Here is a 17,667-nt window from a genome sequence, read left to right on the forward strand (position 1 = left end):
ACCGAAAATGACCTATATTACAGGGGTGAAAAACATTATTAATCCAAAAAAAAAAGGAGTAATTAATATAATAGTTTATGTTAAAACAAGTGATGCATTAATTACACCTTAACATGTGCAACATTGTATGGGTTAGAAAAACATCTGCTACAATTATGTTGTATTTAAATTAATGTATTGGTGTATAGGGTGTTAAGGAAAATTTAAACCAGCTCCTTTTTGATTGTGTAATATCTTCAAATTCCCGTTCATTGTGTATATGGTGTTTTTTTGATTGTCGTAATTTTTGTTCGTTTGATCCGTTAAGAATTTGAATTGGACCTCTCAATAGTAAAACTGTGTAATCTTTGTACCTCTATTGAGCATATATATTTTGTTTTTTTTTTTTTTTATAAATAATAAACAGTATAATATACCAATCAAGCCAACTATTTTTAATGATCCTGTCGTAATAATTTTCCACGAGTTCAATGTGGCATCATATAAGACACACATCATTGTTATATGAATCTAATTACCTAACAACTTCCAATATATATGGGCCCTATATCATAAATAATTGATAGAATATATTTGCCTCTGAAAATGTGTTTGCTACACAGTTGAATGAAAATGCAAAAATGGTTTATGCATGTTGTGTTTACACTGCTTTGCTCTTCTCTTTTACATGTTCAAAGTTCTCATGAAGTTGATGATGAAATCAGTAGATCTCAATTCCCAAATGGCTTCCTCTTTGGAGCAAGCACTTCCTCTTATCAGGTATATACTTGTTCAATTTCCTTTTTTCTTCTGAGATATTTTCATTTTCGTTGTTTCTATTAATGAGATTCTTTTCCTTTTTTTTCTTTGTAGATTGAAGGAGCAGCTTTTGAAGATGGTAAAGGTTTAAGCAACTGGGATGTATTCAGTCACAAACCAGGTAAATTTCTTTTTTTATTTGCATAGAGTAGTTATAGAATTTAATTTAATCTTGAAAATGTATAATTAAAATACAATTTGGTAAATTTTCAGGAATGATAAACAATGATGAGAATGGTGATATAGCAAATGATCATTATCATCACTATTTGGTAATGACTACAAAAATTGAGTAATATGATATTAACTTCTTAATTTACTTAGCTTAACTACATTTATTAATATAGTTTACTCTTTAAAGTATAAATGATTGTCTTTGACAGGAAGATATCAAATTGATGTCATCACTTGGGATAAATGTATATAGATTTTCAATTTCATGGTCTAGGATTCTACCTAGTAAGTTTTCCCGAAATGTTCACATAACTAGTTTCCACAATCTTATATTTCAAATCAGATTCTTAATTAAGTCTTTGTTCATGAAATGTAACAGGAGGGATATATGGGGACATAAATCCAAGTGGAGTTATGTTCTACAACAATCTTATAGACAATCTGCTACTTAGAGGTGAGTAACGAGTTGTAATGAACAGCTGTTTTCATTAATTTATAACAGTATGAGATTGTTCTTAGTTATACCTAAATCCGGGCATGGCTTGCTTGATCTAGGAATTGAGCCATTTGTGACAATTCATCATCAAGACTGGCCACAAGAGCTGGAACAAAGATATGGTGGTTGGCTTAGTCCCCTAATTCAGTAAATTCACTACTCTCCTTTTTTTTAGTAATGTAAAAATGATGTAGCATCCATATTTCAGAACCGACACGACACCAACACATTTGGTTACAATCAATTATTTAATATTCTCAATTTATTATTGGTGTTGACCTGTCGGTGTCGTATTTGGTCTTTGTGTTTGTGTGAGTGCTTCATAGCGTATAGTGCTAGATATAGAATACTTGGAAGTTTGTCACTTAAAATGAATTATCCAACAAGCTGATGAATTCTCTTGCACAATTGTAGTCCAAAAGTTTGAATTAACAGATCAATGGAAGTTTGTCACTTCTTACTTGGTGTTTGCAGGAGAGATTTTGTTCATTTTTCTGAAATTTGTTTTAAGAGCTTTGGAGATAGGGTTAAGTATTGGGTCACCATCAATGAGCCAAATCTTGTTTCCGACTTTGGCTTTATGAGAGGAACATATTCTCCTGGTCATTGTTCCCCTCCTTTTGGAAACTGTTATACTGGTAACTCCGATGTTGAGCCTCTCCTTGCTATGCACAATATGTTGCTGTCACATGCTAAGGCTGTTGATTTATACCGCAAACAATATCAGGTAACAAAAGTGAACCTAAACTGAAAGCATTTTTTGTAATATTTCTACGTTAGGTGGGAAGTACTGAATTGATGTTTATCCAGGCAAAGCAAGGTGGAACCATTGGTATTGTTGCACATACCTTTATGTATGAACCTCTTAGAGATGAAGAATGTGATAGACAAGCTGCAAACAGGGCCTATGCTTTTGTCATAGGCTGGTAAGTCATTAAGAAGTAGTGAAATACCAACAGAAGAGTTTTGCTTCTGGCTTAATAATTAATGTCTATTATCCATACAAATGGTCCTAGCAACAACACTATCTTTTCAATATACTTTTTTCTATTAGTTGAAATTCAAATAGGCCTCACTATTTTGTGAGTATATTCTATTAAAAAATATGTCCGTCCCACATAAATTTGGACCAATTTGTTTGAATTTAAACTAATAAGTGAGGGTGTGGGTGTTTCGAAGAAAATGTTATAGAGTGTTTTACTTGCGCATCTTGAATGTACGTTATTAATGACAGGAATTAATAGAAAATGGCTCTATCGTTCTTTTTAGTAACATTTCCTGCTCTTCTGATGGCAAGGTTACTAGATCCCCTAGTTTTTGGTGAGTACCCTGCTGAGATGCGCTCTATTCTTGGGAACCAGTTGCCTAGGTTCTCATCTAAGGAGAAGAGTCTCCTAAGAGGCAGCCTGGACTTCATTGGCATCAATAACTACGGGGCTCTCTATGTCAAGGATTGCTACCTCTCTACTTGCCCTCTCGAAGCCGCTCGTCCAATAAAAGGCTTTTTGCAAACAACTGGGATGAGAGATGGCATTCCAATTGGTGATCAGGTACTCATATGTAGTCCAACTGTTCTTGTCATTATGTTATATGGTTATAACTTGTAAGTAATTCGTCAATTAATGTTTGAAAATGGATTTTTTTAAAGATTGAGGAATGGATATTATTTATCAAATTGTGACATTAGTGGTGAATTTACAACTGTCACTGATAAGATTTGAACTTTATGCCTTGAGATTACTGGGTCTAGCTCTTACCAGTATGCTGAGACCTCATGAACAATTATTTGATAATCGGTTATGATTGTAATGAACATAAATATTGATATGATTTCCTTTATTTTGTGCAGACAGGAATGAAATGGTTCTTTGTAGTTCCAAAGGGCATGGAGAAGATTGTAGACTACATAAAGATAAAATATCATAACATGCCCATGTATATTACAGAAAATGGTGCGTGAATACTCAATAACATTATATGATCTCATTTTTGTTTGGATAAGTTTTTGCTTGATCACTTGTGTAATATATGATGGATGGCTATACAAAATTTGTTGCAGGATATTCTTCGCTACTCAAGGCAGGCATGACGATGCATGATTTACTACATGATTTCAAACGGATAGAGTATCATAAAGCTTACCTTGCAGCTTTGCTTAGAGCCATAAGGTGAGTGATGATGAAGACTGATATATGAATAGCAACCTTGTTTTTTATGAATGCTTTTAGTTATACTTTGTCTGTTGACTGGGGCTAAATTTGATTATGTGCAGAAAAGGTGCCGATGTAAGAGGATACATGGTATGGTCGTTGTTTGACAACTTTGAATGGAACAGTGGATATGATAAAAAATTTGGACTTTATTATGTGGATAGACAGACACTTGAGCGAATTCCTAAACTTTCTGTTCAGTGGTTTTCTAGTTTCCTCAACAATACTAGTAATGATACCAATATAGAAGAGTTGAGCAAGCAATATAGAAGCAAATATCTGACAACTGCTGTTGTCTAAGTTATTATTTGAAAATGATCATGTAATTCATTCTCAATATTGATAATTGTTAACAACATACTATCTATTATTAAGGGAAGTTTATGTGAATTTCACTATTAAAATAGGTTGATTCTGTTTGGATGTTGACCAAACTGCGGTATAACCCTGTGGCTACTTGAATCTTTAATTTGCGAGAAACGTCATTTGGACAACAATTTTCTTGCCGAACACCATATTTATTTAAGGTGTAGATACAATTTCATTTTTTCAATGGCTATAAGTGATGTATTTTTATACGGTGTCAAATACGTTGTCAACTTTTGAACAACTTTTAGATGTTCAAATAACACTCCTCTTAACTTATAGCTTAACGGAAGCACGGTCAAATTTCATTGAGACGTAAGATTAATTGATTTTGATCAATAGAGGTTTATGAGTGGTGTAGATCACTCAGAACTTATTTAAGGTGTAGATCATTCTTGATGTGTATTAAGGTTTATGAGTGGAAAATAAGCTTCAATTAGAGAATTGGCACATAGGGAGGTTTGGCATTGGAAATTTAGGTGGAGAAAAGCTTGTCTGAAGTGGAAGGTTCAGTGTCATTTCATTTGGGTAATGTGGAAAGGAATGTTGGCAATGATTTCCTTTGTTCCTCGAATAACTTGCAAACATAACGTGTCATTAGCTTTCCATTAATATCAATGCTCAAGACTTTTACTCATGAAAGTTGTAAGGGCATTCTATGTGAAAAGATCATATACTTTGTGTAATCTTTGATGCTTTAATATTAAATAATTAGATCTTCCAAAAAAGGTTTTTTAAATTTTCACATACCAATTACAGTATTATCTTAAAATTAATTAATTTTAAGTAAATTTGGGTGTAAGTAGAATTATATGGGGTTATACTAGAAAAATTCCCTATTTTTTTTACAATTCGCACACTCTCTTCTCTCTCCCTCGCGCGTTCCTGTACTGCTTTTCTGGGTGTGGCTGCAAGCTTCTTCTCACTCACTGTAAGTAAGTCAAAGTAAGCCAATTGATTCTCTTATTTCTCATTCCTTCTCCAATTGCAACCATCCCTCAAGCTTCAACTTACACCTCTCCTCTTCATGTTCCTTCTCCGCTTCCTTCCCCATCGTCACCACCAGAAGGCGCACCGTAGTTAATCAAACCCTAACGCTCCAAGAAAACGAAAACCTTGTTCAAGAAAGTGACGTCACCGACGAGACGAGTGATTTTCGTACCTCGGTGAATGTTAACCTTCTAGAAGGTTCTTCGCGATACTTGTTGATGATGAAGTCTCTGTATTCTTTGAAGATTTTCGGTGTTCGTGTTATTGAAGTTCCGTCGAAATACTCTTTGAATGCTGTTTTCTCTGTTTCGTGAATTTCGTCCCACGCGAACCATTCTGCAAAAACGACGCCGGTTAGGTTGCAATATGTTAATTAACAGAGTTAGGGTTTTGGAGAGAGAGAGAGAGAGAGAGAGAGGGCTTCATTGAAGAGCTTGGGATGGTGTAGAGTTGGAGTTCTGAATCTGAATTTGGGTCTTATATATACATAACAGGAATTATGGAAGCAAATGGAACGCCACATGATGAAGAGGAATATGTTTTGCTTGACTTGGATGGTGTTTATGGCCTAATTGATATTCCTCCAAATGCTAACTATGTTCTTCGAGTAAGTAACTTCCCAATCTTCTCTATTATTTCTTCATTCATTTATTTTATCTATCTTATTCACCACCTTTATTCATTTTCAATACTTCACTATTAGTATATCTTATAGTAAGTATTTTGTAGCACTAGTAAGACCTCTGATCGGAGGCGTGTCCGGTGACCCACACGGGTTACTATCTGACACGACACCGACATATGTGTGATTATATTCAATTAATTCGCTTTTTAAAATTATTACTTGTGTCAATGTCGTGTTTGGTGTTTGTGTCAATGTTTTATAGGTAAGCACGTCTTTGAAATTATAGTCCTACTTATAGGAACTACAAATATCCTGACACTATTTAGTTTTGTTTCAAATTCATGGATGGTATTGCGTACTTAATGTCATTTTAATCACTGCAATATCAACGGAGGGACGGATTTGATTTAAAATAATTTGATTAAAAAAATGTAATTTTAGTGATCATTTTGAAATTTCAATAATGCAGGGGACTAGGTTCATACTGTCTTACAATTTCATTGACCAATTTGAGTATTTACTCACATTTTATAATTTACTGTCATATTGATTTGTTATTTATTATATTCTACATTGCAAAGTATGATTATGTTACATTTTTGTGAATTATAGGGTCTTGATACTTTAAACCCAGTATTGATCATTGATGAAAAATTTAAGCTGGTAAGTTACCTACTTAAATATTCCCTACTTACATATTGATTTGTTACCTACTTGATACTTTAATTATACGATTTGATGAATTGAAATGTTTGGTTGAGTGCAAAATGCTCTCATCTGAATCTGTTGGGAGTTATTTAAATGCAGTGATCAAATCTGTCCATTTGTTTGGATGTGTGTTCTTTTAATGCTATATATAGGATTTGTCAGATAATTTTGATGCTGTTTTTCAGCTATAAATTCCAGCAAGGTAAAATGACTAATGATGTCAATTGTGTATCGCGGAAAATAGCGGTTTTATCAAATTCTGCTACACAATTGAGTTACAGTGCCACTATTACTGCAGTTTGACAACACTGTGTACTACTAAATCACATATTGTGGAACAATAGTGGTTTGTCCAAATTCCGCTATGCTATGGAACTATAGCACCGCTATAGCCACTATTTCACAACACAACATTCAATCATATTTAATCATTTTGGTTATTCTTCCATTTGCTAATATAATCAAAGCTGAGGATTCAAATTACTTTTTTTAGGTTTTATACTTCTCTGAATGGATGATATGAGCGTTTAAGTATTGTTATGGTTCATTGTTGTCTATAGATTGGAGAATATGAGGAGACTATCGGAACATGTATCGCCTTTTCAGAACAAGGTGAGTTACAGTTGATGGATGCAGAGTAGTTCAGAAGAAGGGAATTAGGTCTTGGAAATTATGTCTAATTTGTCAGGATATACTTCTCTTGGTTGTTTAAGACTCAATGTTTTTTTTTTTTATATGCTAGTTTCCTTCCAAGAATAACTGATTTCTAAAACTTATTCTTCATCAACGCCTCCTTAAGTGATGGATTTACTATATCTTTATTCCTGTTTTCATTGCCTATGAAGTATCATTGTTGTTTACATGAATATTGTTTTTGATATTTCCTAGTAAAGAAATTGCACAATTTAATGATGCATTTACTTCATTGTAAGAGTTTATGTAACTATAGTCCACTTGAGTTGCTGCTCCTCCACCCTTGCTGTTGTTAGAGTTTTAAGCAGACTAAAAATGAACACTTGTAGTAGTTTCAGCCTACGACTCTACGAGGAACATCCTCTTCTAATAATGTCTAGGTGTCAATCAGATTGTGAATTAGATGTTGCTAGAATAGTACCTAACTGTTAATCACTTCCAATAATTATCTCTTTCAAATTCTACATTTAGATAATCATGTTATATGGAAGACATGCTTTTAAGCCTTGTACGAAACTACTTTTAATTTCATTTACCTCCTAGTTAGGGCTTGTTTGGATTGATGTATTTGAACTTATCTACTGGCCTAAACACTTGTGGGAGTTTATAGAAACAACTTATAACATGTCCATAAGTTATTTTCAGCTTATTTCCATAAACTCTCTAGTATAGCTTATGAAAAAAGCTTATAACTTATATGAAAATAGTTTAACCTTATGTTTATATTTTTTTTTAATAGAAATTGCTTATACATAAGCACTTATATGATAAGCGCTTATGTTATAAGCGTTAAATTAAGCTATTTATCTAAAGACAACTGCCCTAACTAAGCTCTGTTTAATCAATCATCCCCGTTCTGCAGATGCCCCAGCGGTTCATAAAGAGACAGGACCGTCAGAAACGAACCTATTTTCTGGAACAAGACTAATTGATTCAAGTCAACCTCCAACAAAGCAAGTCAAACCTGTGTGCCAGCTTCATAAGGTTCTCAAGTTTAAGTTATCACCTGATTCTGCAATTCAAAGTCGCACAGATGAGGAGGCCAGTTGAATTTCAATGCTGATATAATATACTCCTTCCGGTCACCCTTACAAGAAAATATTACTTTTACAGGTTCATTGGATAATTGATATATTTGGTTTATAATAGTCAAGATATATCAGTTATTCATCAAACCTAAAAAATAATATTTGTTTATAATAGTGACTAGAGGGAGTACAAATTATAATTATTTTGTTGATCAATTATGTAGTGGTGGGTCGTTCTTGTTCTAACATGTACAAAGTAACCTTTTTCCCCTCAATAGGTCTTTCTTTTTAATAGGTCAATGTTAGGGCATTGATTGTTATTTTAGTTTTTTTTTCATTGCTTGAGGATTTAAACCCTGAATATTTAGCTCCTCAGCTTCTTTAATCTTTTAATTCAAACTAGTTGAGCTACCTAACCTCTACCTCTTAATATGAGATTTTGTTCTTTGGCATTTATTTATAATATCGACATTTTAATAACAATTATAACGAAAATGTAATTACATAACATACATGCATTGTATATGTATTTTTGTGGTGAATACAGACATTTATATCTGTCAAAAGAAAAAATACAGATACATTTTTTGCATTTGTAAAGTAATTGAAAAGAAAAGGAAAAAGGCGTGTAAGTTGAACATGAAACGGCTTCCTTTTCTCTTTGATTCTTTCTTTGGTAAAGTGACACTAACTTGTACGCTGCTGTTTACTTCCTTTAATTTTTTTTTTTTAATAAAAATCTGTATTTCATATTTAATAAAATCGAATAATTAGACTATAGGGTTTGGAATTTGAATGTATATATTATACAGTTGTCATGGGCATCTTGTTGGCCTCAGTTGAGATTTACTCCATTCAATGTTAATGTATATGTGGTTATAATATTAACTTTTGATTTTTCTCACTCTTTTTTATAAGAAAATGAAGTATATCACCAGACTAAAGAACAAAACGATGGTACTAGATCCCACTACATCAAAATATAGAAGAGAACTAAAGTGACCGATTGGTAATGATGGTAATGAAGACTTGAGAGTTTGTTTCTACAATGAGCGACTTAATATTGAGATGACTGGCAAACCTTAAGCCATGAATCATGCCTTAAAATTCAGCTGAAACAACAACAACGATTTCGATGTTGTAATTGAATCCATTAATAAAATAAAAACCTCCACATGAGGATGAGTTGTCATCGGTTAAGTGAGAGCCATCAACAACAAAAAACTTAAAAGGTGGTGAGTTGGGAGGAGCTTTCCAAGCTATAAGAAACTATTTTCTGGTAGGGCCAAAGTAAATTTGGATATATTTAGATCGATCATGCAAAATGAGAATAATCTAGCAATGGATTTGTTGACCAAGACGTACACTCAACACATATTTTTTTCAAAGACGAGAGTTTTGATCTTGTCAAAGATACTAAATAACAACAAGTTGAAAATACCAATATCATTATTAGTAAGATTTCAATGAAGGCAGTAAAAAAAAGGGCAAGTAGTGAAGCACATGGATGGTAGATTCATCACAATTGTTGCACAAAGGGCAAGTAGCAGCATCACTTCATCATAAGTCATATGCATATGCTTTCTTTCCTCATTGGTAAGAGGTTTATAATGATTGAATTTCCAAAGAAAACATTAATTATTGAATTCACGACAATTTCAAGCAATAGAAAAATAAACGATCAAAAGAAGGACAATGATTTTCTAATTTTTATTTTTTTTTGGCTTTCGCACCGGTTTCCGACCCACCAAAGGTGAACGACTAATCTGGCTCGTACGTAGAGGCATGTGTACCGGCCAATCGTTGTTCCCCCTGAGAATTGAATCTAATATTCCTCGGGTACGTCCTTGGAAGGAGCTCCTTGCCACTGGAGCCCAAACAACTTGGTTATGATCTAATTTTCTATCTTTAGGAAAAGAAAACCATATATTTTTTTTTTTTATATCTCGTCTCTCATTTTCTCCATTTTATACGGAACCTATTGATGATTTGATGCTCATATTTTAGGTAAACTATTCAATTAATTTTCGGGTACTGTATTTTATTTTCATAGTATTATCTAAATGGACCCGTGCATCGCATGGTTGGATCTAGTGCAATAAAAAATTTGAAAAGCATCTTTTAAAAGGATATGAAAAATTGATCTAAAAAGAAAGTGCTTGTGAGTGTGTCACCAAAAAGCAAGCTTCAAATCTTCAATGGTGCAAAGTTTCAAAACACTAACATAAACATCTGCTGACATGGCTCATTATCATAGCGCCACGTGTAAACAACTTCAAAGACAAGAAATATACCTTCTCAAACATCCTCAAAATTTGATCACAGAAAAAAACAAGCCCTGATAAGAAACAAACACATGAAAATGAAAATGTCCCATTCGTAAATTATACACACTTCACAAAACCCTAACCTTTTTCTTATTTCCTTCAACACCCACCAACCCTTTTTCTCATATTCTCAAACACACCCCACTTTTTCAAGATTTCATATCAGTGCTTGATTTCAATTCAATTGACCTAATTTCAACTTGTAATTTTTTGTTTACTCTCAAAAAATTCAATTTTTTTTTTATCTTAGGAAATTGCAGGTCTTTATTTGATCCTTGAATTGAATTTTCAAGGTGATTTTGTGGAGGGTGTGATTAGTAATCTTCTGATGTTTGATTTCCAATCATCATCTACACCTTTTTTTTATTCAATTTCCCATATTTTTTCCCCTTCTGATGTGTTCTTCATATGCTGCTTCAATTGTTTGAGATTTCGTCTCAAAATTTGATTTTTTTTATCTGTAACATACAACTGTGAGGTCCTGGGTTCGAGCCTAGCAATATCGGCGTTGTCAGTTGAGCTAGGCGGACCAAAATTTGATACTTTGTTCCAAAGGGTTGTTGCTGGTTGTGTGAAAAATTATCCCTGCACCTTCTTTCAATCACATTTAGTTATCTTTGGTGAGAGAAAAGAAAATTCAGCTTCAAATTTCAAGTATGGGAGATCATTATAGAGCTGTTTCTTTTGAGGAGTTACCTTCACATTTGATATTGGAAATTCTGTGCTCAGGGAAGCTCAGTGCAATGGACCTTGTTTCTTTGGAATTTACTTCAAAAACTTTTGGTGCTAGAAATGGCATATACCCTTTAAAGTTTAAGTCATTGGTAGACTTTGCTGCATTTCAGTTGTGTAGTTCTCATGCCATCTTTTCCCAGATGTGTTTGAATTCTCAGAATGAGTTGTATGATAGATGTGGCAGAAATTGGAAGCGAGTTTTGAGGTTCTTGCAGTCTTTGGAACAATCATCTGATATGGTTGAGACATCATTAGGAAATGTACTATTTATTTCACTATACAAACCATTGTGTTTTATTGTTATGTTTGTTGCCTTTCGAATTATGAGTTGCCGTTTTTTCTGTTTTTATTTTGTATTAAGTTTCTTAACATTGGTGATGTTTTATGTTTTTCACTTTGCTTTTCAACTCCAAGATGTTTAATGTTTCACTTTGCTCTATGTCACCATTGTACATTTATAATAACTGATGTAATAATGCATTTGTGCAATAATTAGAACAGCGAAAAGAAAAGGAAATGGATTTGGAATATTTAATGTTGTATAATGATTGTTTAAAAAATTTCATAATTTGGATAATTATTCATTGCTATTTTTTCTTGTGTCATCGTGCATGTGTCAGTACGACACTGACACGTTGCCATCGGAACTGTGAGTGCTGCATAGACTTTTTCTTGCTTGTCTGTACTATTCTTATTGTTCTTTTATAAGAAGTGGAGTTGGAACTTATGATGATTGGCATTTAATTGGCAGATGCAAATTACGACAGGCAAGTATCACACCTTGGCAATCAGAAACTCCTCGGTCTATTCTTGCGGTTCTAGTTTGTGTGGTGTACTTGGTCAAGGGTCTGAAACAACACAGCGTACGGCGTTTACGCGAATTAGTTTCCCAACTTTGGCGCGCGTGGCACATGTTTCGGCCTCATATAACCATGCAGCTTTGGTTATGGAATCTGGAGAGGTTTGTAAATGCTTAACCTTTATTCAATTAGTTATGACTCATTAGCATGTCATTAATCTGGAATAAATTACTATGCATGTTTCATTATTGCTTTATGTTCTTGGAATTGAAACCAATGGTTTTAGATCGTAAAATGATTAATAATTGTTTCCGTCGACCAATTTTCAGGTATTCACATGTGGAGATAATTCATCTTTTTGTTGTGGTCATAAAGATACAAATCGACCAATTTTCAGGCCACGTCTTGTTGAATCCTTAAAGGGGATTCCTTGCAAGCAGGTAAAAACAGAATACCAATTACTCTGCTTCTATTATTTTTACTCTGTTTTCTTTTGATCTTGGTCTGATATATTTTTAAATTAGCTATTTAGTCGTTTCACGAAGTTTGCAATAAGATACATTTTGTAGTTCCAATCATAGTCACATAATTTCCAGAAGTATATAGGGAACTGCTAAATGGTTTGCATGAACCAATTTGCGGTGATTTTCCGAATTGATTTGTCAAATTCTCAGTGAATTCATAAAAAGCCGTAAACCTAAAAGACGGAAGAGTAAACGTTTTGGAGAACAGGGTAGTGGCAGCCACAGGAAGGTAAGGGGTTTTCGCGTGGGAGAGAAAGAGGACTTAGCAAAGTAGAGAATGCTATTTAATGTAATGAATGTTAATTTATAATAGAGCTTGATGTTTCTCTGATAACCAAGATTCTGGAACGTGAGTTTTTAAATGAATGCTAAAAACTAATAACTCTTCTGAATAAAAAAAATGTGACACCTGAAATAACAAATACTAGTTAATTTTGAAAATAGTGAAATCTTTTCTAAATTAAAAAGCTAATAATTTACTAACTAATTATTATATTTAAGATTGAAGATGTGAAATTCTCTGATGGTCTTTCAAATTTGTCTTTAATCCTACAATTTATTTATGTTTAGTATATGTATTTTAATTTTAATATTTCATGTTAATTTTTTTTTTTTTTGGCTTTCGCACCGGTTTCCAACCCACCAAAGGTGGGCGACTAATCTGGCTCATGCGTAGAGGCATGCGCACTAGCCAAGTGTTGTTCCCCCTGGGAATCGAACCCGGTATTCCCCGGGTACGTCCTTGGAAGGAGCTCCTTGCCACTGGAGCCCAAGCAACTTGGTTTATTTCATGTTAATTTTCATTGATGATATTTGATATATTTTTTCCATGTAATTTTTAGTTTATAATTAGGTAAACAAATTTGATTGATAGCGTACTCGTAGCATGTACCGAAGATAATTGCGAACCTGGTGAATATGGTTCCAATTTCTTACGAAGTTATTTTGAGGAGGTTATTATCCCTTTCATAAAGGTGGTTCGTCATATCCTATTCTATGTTAACTGTTCTAACTAGTATGGACCCTCTCGCATACGCTCCATTTATTGATCATCAGTTCTAGTCATTGGGCATATCAGTATTTTAGTAAACAATTTAGATTTTTTATTGGGTACCTCAATTTTGAGAAGTTCCAAAATTTGTTGTTGGTCCTTTTGTTTCCATTGAATACATCATCCTGGGTTGAGACACCGATTAGTTGAAATGAAAAACCAAGCATACTAGGGTTCTGAGAATTGGAGATGGTGCTAGGGCAAAAAGCAACGGGCTAGCAATGAAGACAATGTGGTTCACCTCGTTCTGAGAGCTGGGTGTCATCAGGGGTAAGGATCGATGGGTGCTTGGAGTAACCAGTCCATTGAGGTAAGGAGGTTGTGAAGTAAGGGAGGAAAGTGAAGTTCAAGAATTGATAACGGCTTCCCCTTCTTATTATTGTGATATTTTTTTTTTCTATTCAGTTTTTATTTGAGTGGAGATTGGTGAAAATGATTCGGGGAGTTATTCCTTTATTTTGCAAGGATTCCACTTGGATATGGATTGTTGGTAGAAGTGTGATGCAAAAACAAGCGCCTTCTTCATCCCTGGTTACTTAGCTTTTTCACTCTTGTTTTTATTTTGAGATTCAGCAAAGCTTGCAATAGGAAAGATTTGTCTATCCTTTCACACTTTCTTTATTAAAGTTGGTATTTGCGATGAAGATGAAGAAGATAGGATGTGTTGATTTGAGAAAACATAGTGGTTTTCATGATTGATCAAGGGATATCTTGACTGACTTGATGAAGGGGGAGATGGCCAATCTTGACTAACTTGTTGAAGGGGGAGATGGCCAATCTAATGACTTAATTGGGGATTGATTTTCAATTTTAAACAAATTAGATTCTTCCTATAAAAAGAGTCGGTTAATAATAACCTATGCTGTGTGTGAAAATGGTAGTCTGGGTGGACCACGTGTTTAATAAGTGGTTCTTCTCGGTCAGCATTTTATGTCACGGTTTTCCTAACATGTGCAATGTTGTACACCTTAGAAGAACTGTTTTAAGGTAATATAAATCTAAATTCTCATTGGATGACTAATATCACTTTAGTCTAAATATCCTGATAAACAATCAGGCACTTGGGGAACCTTCCCTTAAAAATTAGCTAGCTATGAAAGGGGGAAAACCAATCCACAATACCGAAGTTCCTATCTGATCCCAAAGCTCCCTTTGATTCAAATATTTATAATGTTTTCTACCTTGCAATATGTTTTGATATTTGATTTATATATTTTGAAGAAGTCTGTACCAAAGCATTTTGTGGTTTTAATTCATTTCCAAGTTATTTGAAGGGGGTTCTTGTCTCTTCGATGAAAATGTTGTAGTTTTGTCATATATTTGAAATATCATTTGTTGTTCCAAGTTACACGATAACAAATCTTGAGTCTAAACAACTGTCCATTCCAATTGGCATAAGATGTTCCACCAGTTTTCTGTGATGTATGTGCTCAGTATTATTTTGGGTATCCGTGAAGGCATTAACTCCTCAAAGTTAAAAATTTTAAGCCAATTTATACTTCTAGTCCTTTAAATTAATTTTAGGTTTCACTTTGGTACCTTACTTTTTTTTTTCCGTTCCATTTTGGTCCCTAAGTTACTAATGTTGGACATTTCGGTCCTTTTCTATCAGTTTTCTATCTGAGTCCATCAAAATGTTCTGTATGTAGCATTACGTTTGTTGTTTAGGTCTGACTCACCTTTGCTATCAGTTTTCTATCTGAGTCCATCAAAATGTTCTGTATGTAGCATTACGTTTGTTGTTTAGGTCTGACTCAATAAGAAGTGAAAGGAATACAGGAAACATTTGACGGATTTTTAACGGAAAACTGACATAAAGGACAAAGAACATTTATAAATTATGAGACCAAAATGCAACGGAAAAAACTTAACGGACCAAAGTGTCTAAATTTTGTAACTCAAGGGACCAAAGTCGAACAAAAAAAACATAAGGGACCAAAGTGAAACATAATTATAACTTATGGGATCAAAAGTGTAATTTGTCCATTATTATTATTATTATTCAATGAAGCCTATTTTGCAAGGTTTTCTCAAAAAGATATGAAATAACATGAATGTCTCTCAGGTTTCAGCAGGGCTAAACTTCACAGTCTTCCTCACCAGACAAGGTCATGTTTATACATGCGGAAGCAACTCGCATGGCCAACTTGGTCACAGTGACACTCAGGACAGACCAATCCCCAAAAAGATTGAAGTTCTTGGTAGTATAGGCCGTATTGCTCAAGTTGCTGCTGGACCAAACTATATCTTATCTGTAACAGAAGGTGGATCAGTATACTCTTTTGGATCAGGTTCTAATTTCTGTCTTGGCCATGGTGAGCAACATGACGAGTTACTGCCACGCTGCATACAGAAATTTAGAAGAAATGGTATTCATGTTGTCCGTGTATCTGCTGGGGATGAGCATGCAGCGGCGCTTGATTCAAATGGATTTGTGAGTTTCATTGGACAAAATAAATTTTCAATTTTAATTGTCACACTTGATTTGGGCTTTTGATGTACGTGTGAGAATAGTTTTTAAGTTTCTATTATTGATGTTTCAGGTATATACATGGGGCAAGGGATATTGTGGAGCTTTAGGCCATGGAGATGAGATTGAAAAGACAAGACCAGAGTTGTTGTCTAGTCTCAAACATCACTTAGTCGTTCAGGTATTATATCTAATGGTTTACGATGAAATTTTTGCGTTATAGGATCCATCTTTTCATTTGTTGTTTTCACTATAAGTAATAAAATTGCCACCTTGTTTTCACTTCTATCTATGGACTATTATCAAAACAATGATTCAGTGAGACATTGTAATTTTGTTTTCCTGCCAAATACCTTTCTTTACCATTACTAGTTCTTTCCCGCTTCTAAAATTTGTAGAGGAAACATAAAAAGTTGTTTTTAGTATTTCATGTACAAATCTTTTAATCTACAAAACAAAGTAAAAGCAATTATTTTTTTTTTTTTGTAATTAAAAGTGTAAAGAAGAAATATAAACAGAAAACATTTACTCGAACCAAATAAAGGTGTGTCTGGTGTTCGAGGTGCCGGACACCAACAACGCACTCTGTATTTTTCATATTATAACTGGTGTTGTCATGTTAGACTCAATGTCATGTCTGTGTTATTAGTGTTCATAGCGTTTTCGTCCTATTATTAAGATTTATAATGAGACTGCTCATTCCTATTCTATTCACATTATTATTGGTATTTGTAGGTGTGTGCAAAAAAGAGAAAAACCTTTGTGCTAGTTGATTCAGGTTTGGTCTATGGCTTTGGCTCCATGGCATTTGGAAGCCTAGGATTTCCGGACGTCAGAAGGTTAACTAATAAAATCTTGAAGCCTAGAATCTTATGCACATTAAGAACTCACCATGTTTCTCAAATTAGCACTGGCTTGTACCACACTGTGGTAGTCACTAACCGTGGAAAAATACTCGGCTTTGGAGACAATGAAAGAGCTCAACTTGGTCATGATACATTGAGACATTGCCTTGAGCCTACTGAAATCTTCATAGAAAATTCATCATCTGAAGATGTTGATCCTATGTTATAAATCTGCATTTGACACATCAAAAGAAGTCACATTTTTTATCTGTGGTTCACCTGATTTCTTTTATAGTATGATTATATTTTACTTGTACAATATCTGATTTCTGATATATGTCACAATATACTTTTATAGTTATATACAAATAGAGATAGTAACCTGCAAGATTGTGTGTAACCATTTTTCAATAAGTTAAGAGTTTGTTTTATTTTGCTTAGTAAGTTTGGAACCATTTTTTGTCATTATCAAGACATTTTTCACTTCTTCACTCATTGTAATTAGTAACATTTCATATGTTTCAATATTTAGTATTTAAAATATCTTAATGTCATTTTCCTAATATCTGAAAATGATGGTGCTCCATTTTTATTGACATGCTTCAAACATTTCTACTTGAACTTGTCTTTAGTCCAACTAGAAGTACTGTGGTTGCTACATATAATTAATAACATTGTCTTATTTTTTCCTTTTCTGCATAAAAATATATGAAATTTAATATATGTAGGGTAAGAATTATGTTTTCTGTTTTCTTGAAATGAATGTTGGGTAAATGTTGCGTCAAACCCTTGCTTGTCACATGAATACGGAAAATATTGTGGCTGTT

The 17,667-nt window shown here is 33.7% G+C and overlaps 3 protein-coding genes across 6 annotated transcripts; all 3 read left to right on the plus strand.

Annotated features, from left to right (window-relative positions):
• Window positions 1-596: 596 nt before the first annotated feature.
• On the plus strand, window positions 597-4,082 carry LOC146949789 (putative inactive beta-glucosidase 14). Its single transcript, XM_085745767.1, has 12 exons — window positions 597-759; window positions 853-919; window positions 1,012-1,070; window positions 1,182-1,257; window positions 1,352-1,426; window positions 1,528-1,615; window positions 1,943-2,195; window positions 2,279-2,394; window positions 2,766-3,018; window positions 3,318-3,420; window positions 3,528-3,636; window positions 3,741-4,082. The coding sequence occupies exons 1-12, from the start codon at window positions 607-609 to the stop codon at window positions 3,976-3,978; spliced, it is 1,590 nt and encodes a 529-aa protein (XP_085601893.1). The 5' UTR covers window positions 597-606; the 3' UTR covers window positions 3,979-4,082.
• A 569-nt stretch (window positions 4,083-4,651) lies between these two features.
• LOC146949790 (uncharacterized) lies at window positions 4,652-8,504 on the plus strand. 4 transcript variants are annotated; one of them, XM_085745768.1, is made up of 5 exons: window positions 4,652-4,989; window positions 5,529-5,641; window positions 6,272-6,322; window positions 6,928-6,979; window positions 7,923-8,504. In XM_085745768.1, the coding sequence occupies exons 2-5, from the start codon at window positions 5,534-5,536 to the stop codon at window positions 8,108-8,110; spliced, it is 399 nt and encodes a 132-aa protein (XP_085601894.1). In that variant the 5' UTR covers window positions 4,652-4,989; window positions 5,529-5,533; the 3' UTR covers window positions 8,111-8,504. The 4 variants fall into 4 exon arrangements, with proteins under 4 accessions (XP_085601894.1, XP_085601895.1, XP_085601896.1 ...); XM_085745769.1 differs by having other exon boundaries at window positions 4,849-4,989; window positions 5,111-5,641; XM_085745770.1 differs by having other exon boundaries at window positions 4,856-4,979.
• A 1,905-nt stretch (window positions 8,505-10,409) lies between these two features.
• Window positions 10,410-17,381, plus strand: LOC146949791 (Regulator of chromosome condensation (RCC1) family protein). The gene is made up of 6 exons (XM_085745739.1): window positions 10,410-11,410; window positions 11,902-12,111; window positions 12,280-12,390; window positions 15,591-15,959; window positions 16,069-16,176; window positions 16,731-17,381. Exons 1-6 carry the CDS (start codon window positions 11,072-11,074, stop codon window positions 17,067-17,069), a joined length of 1,476 nt encoding a protein of 491 aa, XP_085601865.1. The 5' UTR covers window positions 10,410-11,071; the 3' UTR covers window positions 17,070-17,381.
• Window positions 17,382-17,667: the final 286 nt, after the last annotated feature.

This window comes from Medicago sativa, chromosome 2 (assembly GCF_051527215.1).
Source record: "Medicago sativa cultivar Bolivia chromosome 2, Bolivia_mono, whole genome shotgun sequence".
Lineage (NCBI taxonomy): Eukaryota > Viridiplantae > Streptophyta > Magnoliopsida > Fabales > Fabaceae > Medicago > Medicago sativa.

Bases quoted from the DNA above. Each gene is read 5' to 3' on its own strand.
- LOC146949789 (XM_085745767.1), top strand. From the start codon at position 607: ATGAAAATGCAAAAATGGTTTATGCATGTTGTGTTTACACTGCTTTGC. The intron at 920-1,011 runs GTAAATTTCTTT...GTAAATTTTCAG, and splicing joins TGTATTCAGTCACAAACCAG to GAATGATAAACAATGATGAG. The intron at 3,421-3,527 runs GTGCGTGAATAC...AATTTGTTGCAG, and splicing joins CATGTATATTACAGAAAATG to GATATTCTTCGCTACTCAAG.
- LOC146949790 (XM_085745768.1), top strand. From the start codon at position 5,534: ATGGAAGCAAATGGAACGCCACATGATGAAGAGGAATATGTTTTGCTT. The intron at 5,642-6,271 runs GTAAGTAACTTC...TGTGAATTATAG, and splicing joins ATGCTAACTATGTTCTTCGA to GGTCTTGATACTTTAAACCC. The intron at 6,980-7,922 runs GTGAGTTACAGT...CCCGTTCTGCAG, and splicing joins TATCGCCTTTTCAGAACAAG to ATGCCCCAGCGGTTCATAAA.
- LOC146949791 (XM_085745739.1), top strand. From the start codon at position 11,072: ATGGGAGATCATTATAGAGCTGTTTCTTTTGAGGAGTTACCTTCACAT. The intron at 11,411-11,901 runs GTACTATTTATT...TTTAATTGGCAG, and splicing joins TTGAGACATCATTAGGAAAT to ATGCAAATTACGACAGGCAA. The intron at 15,960-16,068 runs GTGAGTTTCATT...TTGATGTTTCAG, and splicing joins CGCTTGATTCAAATGGATTT to GTATATACATGGGGCAAGGG.